This window comes from Mastomys coucha, unplaced genomic scaffold, assembly GCF_008632895.1.
Source record: "Mastomys coucha isolate ucsf_1 unplaced genomic scaffold, UCSF_Mcou_1 pScaffold19, whole genome shotgun sequence".
Lineage (NCBI taxonomy): Eukaryota > Metazoa > Chordata > Mammalia > Rodentia > Muridae > Mastomys > Mastomys coucha.
Genome location: NW_022196901.1, coordinates 19,466,513 through 19,473,894, shown reverse-complemented (window position 1 = coordinate 19,473,894; position 7,382 = coordinate 19,466,513). Strand labels below are relative to the sequence as shown.

Genomic DNA, 7,382 nt, shown 5'->3' with positions numbered 1-7,382 from the left:
AAAATAAAATAAAAATAAGGGCACCTGTCTCAGATTATATAATAATCCAAGTCCATTTCAGGATGATCACCTGCTAGTTATTCGCCTGTCCCGTGGCTAATAACACTCCCCACCCACCATCTCTGTCCTAGGAGTTAAGAGGGCCCATAGCTGTTCCCCAGAGATCTCAGAGTTTGTCCCCGGCACCCCAGTACTTTGTGGTGCTTACTCTTGAGGCTTCAATAGACTTCAAATACCTATGGGCCTGGCAAATTCTGACACCTCAGTTTAGTGGGCGTCCCGGGTGGTCTAGAGTTAGGCTCAAGTACTGAAAACACTTGGACTCACAAAGTACTCTTAGTCCCCTGTTGCAAGCAGCGGGCGGTCAAGACAGGTGTCAGCTGGGATCTTCAAAGGGAGAAAAAAAGGAACTAATGGATAGTTGCATTAAGTGCCAGAGCAGAGTCTAGGAGGCCACAGCTCTGGCAGAGGTGAGGCAAAACAAGAGGTTGAAGGGACCCTCCGGAGCCAGGGTTCTGAGGCCCTGACTCAGCAGGGCAGCAATGGGCTGGGCAGGGGAGATCGGATCAAGAGACACTGAGGACTTGGTCACTTGTGTGCAACACAGGGGCGGCGGGTGGGTGACGGCGCCGGCTTAGCACGCCCGACAGCACTAACGCGCGGGTGCCGGGCCAAGCAAATCTTTTGTCCCTGGCGGCGCTGAGCCAGCAAGCACCACAGAGTATATACCGGGTCCCGCAGGCGGCCAGCAACACACCATGGCGCAACGCTCAGGAAAGGTGAGTGCACCAGCAGCCTTGGGGAGCCCCGCTAGTGGGGAGGGTACAGACTGATCCCAGATGCTCTTCGGGTTTGACAAAAGTCAAGAGCAAAACTTGCTTCGTTTCTTAGCTAGATGGGGCAATGTCCCTCTGTTGGCTGAGGGGGTGTCCCGAGCACGTGGGTAGGAACATCGCCCTCTCCCTCAGCCCTCTCCTAAGAGATTCCCACGTCAGGAGGAGCTTGGTCAGGCCCGGTGTTTCTGGCTTAGAAGGGTGAATCTCTGGTACCCGACATAGTCCAGCATCTCCTGCAGCCTCTTCAGCCTTCCTCACTACAGGGTGGATGGTCTAAATGTGGCCTCTGACCCCCACCCTCCAAGCTCTTTCCCCATTTGACTTGAGGCTGATTCTCTGAAGTATGTGGAAATTGGAGGGAACCTCCAAATACTTGGAGTGCTGAGATCTTCCAGAATGTTCTAGAGGCCCTTAGCAGGCTTGCTTTAAGCAGGGAAGGGATAGCCATAGCGGTGGTTGCCTATGGCTATCCCTTCCCTTCTGCAGCATCCAAAACTCTTCGCCTTCAGAGGCTCTTAGCAAGTGTCTTAGTGGTAGGCTCTGTGGCTGGATGCTTATCTAAACGCACAAAGCTATGTGTGGTTTATCCCAACACTGAATAAACCAGGCACAGAGGTGCTTGGCTGTAGTCTCAGCTTTGAGGAAATGGAGGCAGAAGGATCATTCCTAGCTATTTATAAATTCAAGGCCAATCTGGGATAACTAAGACCTTGTCTCAAAACCCAGCAGTGGTGATGCATGCCTTTAATCCCAGCACTCGGGAGGCAGAGGCAGGTGGATCTCTAAGTTCCGGGCCAGTTTCCAGAGCAAGTTCTAAGACTGCCAGGGCTACACAGAGAAACCTTGTCTTGAAAAACTTTCAAAAACAAACAAAACAAAAACAAAGACCAACAAAAAACCCTATCCAAAAAAAAAAAAAAAAAAGGATGGATGGATGGATGGGTAGAGAACACAAGGTAAGTGACCTTTAGCCCTCTCCTGAACACCCCACTCTGGCCCCCTTGAACACCTTTGTCCAGATAGCTGGGCAATGTGGCTGTTCCACTGTGAGCCCAGTGAAGCCTGACATCAGCCAGCTGGCCGCTGACCATTCACTCTCTGCCCCATCAGCAAATAGTGTCAGGCATCCACTGTAATGGGAAGGAATGGAGGTCTGGATACCATTGAGGAGGTTGGGGGTTCAGATGTAGAGAGGCCCCCAACACAGGGTCCTTCTGGAACTACAGTTCTTCAGATTCAAAAAGTTATTGAGTGGTTGAGATTTCAGTATTAGGAGCTACACTTTTTGAAGGATAATGTTGAGTTATGATGACTTGTTCTGCATGACATTTATGCCTTAAAAACATAAAAACATTTATGTCCTTTAATGATATTGTGAGTATTATGTTTAACAACAAATGCTAGTATACCCATGCACACATGTCAGTGTGTGTGTGGAGTTTGGCTGGGGCCCAGAAGTGGAGAATTCCCTGTCCCTGACCTCTCAGCTGGCCTTTCCAGATCACTCTCTTCGAGGGCAAGCACTTCACAGGGCGGAAGCTGGAGGTGTTTGGGGACTGTGACAACTTCCAGGACCGAGGCTTTATGAACCGAGTGAACTCCATCCGTGTGGAGAGTGGCGCCTGGGTCTGCTTTGATCACCCTGACTTCCGAGGCCAGCAGTTCATCTTAGAGCACGGTGACTACCCTGAGTTCTTCCGCTGGAATGGCCACAATGACCACATGGGCTCCTGTAGGCCCGTGGGCATGGTGAGTGAGACTCCGCCTGGGGACTGGGAACCAGCAACTCAAGTAAAGAAGGTCACATAGGCGCTTAATTAGAAGGATGGGCATCTCCCAACAATAAAATCTTTAAAAGTGAGAGAGGCCTGTCCAGATTCACCCTGGCATGAGCATGAGATGCTGGGAAGACTACAATGGGTCAGAGATAGAACACAAGAGCCCCTGGGACTTGCCAAAGCAACCTTTTAGATTTCTGAGCCAAGCATGTAGCTAAATTTCAAAGGCTGGAAATATATTTGGATTGTCACTGAATATGGATGCCCATATCAAAAGTAAAAGTAAGGGCTGGGGAGATGTCTGTAAACTGATTGCTGCACAAGCATGAGAACCTGAGTTCAGAACCCAGCACCACACAGCAGATGTGACAGCTCACTTCTAACCTTAGCACCACACAGCAGATGTGACAGCTCACTTCTAACCTTAGCACCACACAGCAGATGTGACAGCTCACCTCTAACCCCAGCACACAGCAGATGTGACAGCTCACCTGTAACCCCAGCACACAGCAGATGTGACAGCTCACCTGTAGCCCCAGCACACAGCAGTTGTGACAGCTCACCTCTAACCCCAGCACTGCACAGATGGTTCACTTGTAATTCCAGCATTGCACACAGAAGAATGTCTGGGGTCTGCTGACCAATTACTCTAGCCAAACTGGGAAGCTACAGGTTCAGTGAGAAACTCTTTCTATAAACAAACAAACAAACAAAGACGTAGTGGATAAGCTTGAGTTTAGTTCCTAAAATACATGTAAAGGTGAAAGAGAGCACAGCCTCTGCAATATTGTCTGATCTCACACATGCATGTACATGTGATGGTATGTGTACATACATACACAACACAATAACAATGTAATGTAATTATAAACAATAAAAATGTAAGGTGGAGATTAATTGAGGAATACATCCAGTATCGTCCTCGGAATTTATACACATACACATGCTCACACGTGTGCCTGGGTATACTCTTGTATACATGAGCACACTTGCACACACACACACACACACACACACACAATATGGCAGCTTTGAGCATGAACATGTACCCATGCAGCTTTCCTTGCAGCATTATGCTGGCCTTCAACACTCTGAACTTGGAATGGACCACGGAGGAAGCCAAAGTGCCCAGCGGACAGAAAGTGGCTGTATCTCACAGCTGTGGCCTGATGTGTGTAGGGAAAGCAAATGAGGGGTACTGTAACCCTGGATAAAGACCATTTCTGTCAGTCTCCTTAGGGTGAGATTTGAGGAAAGAGGGCTCCTCAGGTCACAGGCATGAGACCTGCTCCAAGTGTTGTCCTTTAGGTGGGAAATGGGTGGCTCAGACCAGTGCAGGCAGCCCTCATCTACGTGTCTGTCTGCCAGGGTATCCTAGTTGCCTCACTGGGGCTTTGGCTAACATGTGAGGAGTCTGGATAGGTGCCACTCTGTATGGGGCCCCCTTTCTTTTCTATATCAGTTACAGAATCAGTGGGGCTCTAGCACGTTTGGTTGAAAGAATGTCTTCCTAGTGTCTCTGCCAGGATGTGGGCATTCAGAGAGAGTCAGTGGAATGGTTGGCTCTGGACCCTGCATAATGCTATTTATATGAAAAATATACACGACATCTTCAGAAGACTGTTCTTGTCAGAGCCATCCCAGGCTTCACAGGCACCTGGCCAGTGGGGAGAGGGCCCCCTCTGTCCTCTGGATCACACAGGGAGGTGCTAGTGAATTATGTTGTTAGGGCCAGTAGAGACTTCAACAAGTGAGAGACATTGTTTTAGATGTCTCGGCGTAATGTTGTCATAAAGGGTTCGATTACACTTTAAAAATATTATCATGTGGAGGCCTGCCTGCAGCCTGAAACTGAGGGCAAGAAGCTGAAGCTGCAGCATGAGCCCCCAAGCTGAATGCCTGAGGGGGCCAGGGAACCAGCTTCGGCTGGTGTGCTGCTCTTTAGGGAGCTCTCATGGGTCCTGGCTCCTTAGTTGTAGTCTAACCCTTTCTCCCAGCACATCTCATGGAAACCTGTGTGTGTGTGTGTTGGGATAGGGAGAACACAGTTTCTCCAGTCCAGCCCAGGGCCGGGAGTAGTCCACATTCCTCTCCACCTATGCATGGGGAGGAGAGACTTGGAGTTAGTTTTCCTTTTTCTCCCCCACCTGTCCCGGAGCATGGAGAGCATTTCCGCATAGACATCTTCGAGGGCTGCAACTTCACAGGCCAGTGCCTGGAGTTCGTGGAGGACTGCCCCTTCCTGCAGAGCCGGGGCTGGGCCAAGAGCTGTGTCAACGCCATCAAAGTGTATGGGGACGGAGCGTGAGTACAGCTGGGGCTTCCAGACAGGCTTGGTAGGGTGGAGAGCCATCTGACCCTGCAGGTAACTCAAGAGAACCCCAGCTTCATAGGGTACAAACATAAACAGCAATGTCAGAGAAGGTTCATCTTCCCAGCTCAGATAACCCTGGACCTAGACCTCTCTGCCTGGTGGCTTACAGCCCACAGCAACTTGTTGGAGATGGGCTTCAAGGGGCTCTCCTAGGATGGATGAGAGTGTCTGGGAATTTTGCTGTCTTCTCTAGTCCAAAGCAGCTATGAGACCCAGTGCTTGCCTTGTGGGGCGTCTTCCTGGCACCTGTCCATTGTACACATGCAGACACACCTCCCCTGGGTTTCCTCCTGCCCTCGCCTGAGCAGTCTGCCTGTGCACACACTGATGGGGCTGGACACTGAGCCATCTTCTCATCCGCCCGGCCCACTCTGGAGATGCCAGCACCGTTTTTATAGATGCACAAACTGAGATTGCAGTTAACTCCAGAGCCGTTCTTTCCACAGCAGAAGCCCTGCTGGGACTGGAAAGGGGAGCCCTTTCTACTCTAGAGCTGGGTACCCTTCAACCTGTCCCCCAGCAGAAGAGCCCCACAGAATCCCAGCTTCCCTGCACAGGGTTGGTGTAGGGATTTGGCTCCTGTGGAATTTCTGAGGTTCAGGATCAGGACCCTGTGGGGAGGGGGTCAAGGGAGGGATGAAGGGAGACAACCCCCAAATAGAAGACCCCTGAGAGTCCAAAACAATTTGCCTTGAGAAGTTCACAAGCTAAATTGTGTCTCACAAGGCCAGAGGCATTCTTCTGTATGGGAGATGTCATAAGATCCAAGACATAATCCTCCTAACAACGCTGGGAGCCTGAGTGAAGGCAGGAGTGGACACTGATTAGAGGAGAATGCAATCTTTTTTTTTCTTTCTTTCTTTTTTTTTATTAGATATTTTCTTTATTTACATGTAAATTTCTCCATTCCCAGTTTCCCCTCCAAAAAACAAAGAAACAAACAAAAACAACAAAAACAAACCCCTGTTGCCTCCCCATGCCTGCCACCCCACCCTCTCCCACTTATTGGCCCTGACATTCCCCTACACTGGGGCACAGAACCTTCACAGGGCCGAGCTCCTCTCCTCCTATTGATGATCAAATTGCAATCCTCTACTATACACATAGAGAATACAATCTTTAATCTCCACTTCCTGGGGGAAGCCAGGCTCAGTGGCCAGGAGGTAGAGGCCAAGATGGTGGGGGCCTCCGTGTTGCATCTGGAGTGTTCTTGTCTTTGATGACCTTAACTCTTACATGATTTAAATCTTGTCCAGAAGTCGCTTCACAGATGGTGATGTCCTGAGTCCCTGGAGCCCTTTCTGGGATCTGGCCAGCAGTAAAGCAGGGCTCTTTAACCACCCCCCTGTGCCAAGAGCATTGTCCCTTGTGGGTTCCATGCCAGCTCAGGAGTGAACGGTCCTGAAGGCATGTGTCCTAGAAGGCATGTCAGGAAAAGCAGGGACATCCCCCAACATCCCAACAGCCTGAGCGTCCCCCCTTTCTAAATTTTACAAACGATTTTTATTTTCATGCATTTGTTTTGCCTGCATGCATGTCTGTGCGATACATGCATGCCTGGTGGGTCAGAAGTGGGCACTGAATTTCCTGGACCTGGAGTTAGAGTTGTGAGTTGCAGTGTAGGTGCTGAGAATTTGAACTTGGCAGCCAGTGCTCTTATCTGCAGTCCCCATCTTGTTGAACCCCAACACCAAGCCCGAATCAGGCACTCAGGGCAGTGAGGAGCTAGGGCGGAGGGGCGGGGCCGGGAACTTGCTTGGTTCCCTCCCGATGACCCGCCCTTCCTCTCCCTTCAGGTGGGTCCTCTATGAGGAGCCCAACTACCGCGGCCGCATGTACCTGGTGGAGAGAGGCGACTTCCGCAGCTTCTCCGACTGGGAGGCCCACAGCGCACGCGTGCAGTCGCTCCGTCGGGTGCTCAACTTCTTCTAGTCCCAACTGGGTACGTGCGACCCACGGAGGCAATAAAGATCCAGAAAGCGGAGTGCTGGCGGGCCTCGGAGTACTTTCTAGGCCTCTCACCGGCTGGCGACCCCAACCCGGCATGGGGAGCCTGGTGGAGCAGGGAAGCCAACTCCCTCTGCTGCCAAAGCCTAGCCAGAGCAGCCGCCGCCTCGGCCCAGGGCCACGCGAGGGCGCCCGCGAGCGGGACGCAGGCAGGGTGTTCTCTCCTGCTACAGGGCCACACCCGGGAGGAGGGCCGAGGTGTTGGGGTTGCGGAGGAAAAGAAAATAGGGATGGAAAAGGAGGGTTAAGGGCGGGGTCGGGGAGAAGAGGAAGGACAGGGCCGCGGCTAACTAGGAAGTGGTGGGGGCGAGAAGAGGGCGGAGCAGGAGAAAAGAGGGGTGGGTGAGTTGTGGGAGAGAGGAAGGAGGGAAGTGGAGGGCGAGGGGG

At 51.5% G+C, this 7,382-nt stretch overlaps 1 protein-coding gene across 1 annotated transcript; it reads left to right on the top strand.

Moving 5' to 3' along the window:
* The first annotated feature begins 568 nt into the window (after positions 1–568).
* Positions 569–6,949, top strand: Crygn (crystallin gamma N). Its single transcript, XM_031379906.1, has 4 exons — positions 569–779; positions 2,337–2,585; positions 4,773–4,918; positions 6,785–6,949. Exons 1-4 carry the CDS (start codon positions 759–761, stop codon positions 6,918–6,920), a joined length of 552 nt encoding a protein of 183 aa, XP_031235766.1. The 5' UTR covers positions 569–758; the 3' UTR covers positions 6,921–6,949.
* The last annotated feature ends 433 nt before the right edge of the window (positions 6,950–7,382 follow it).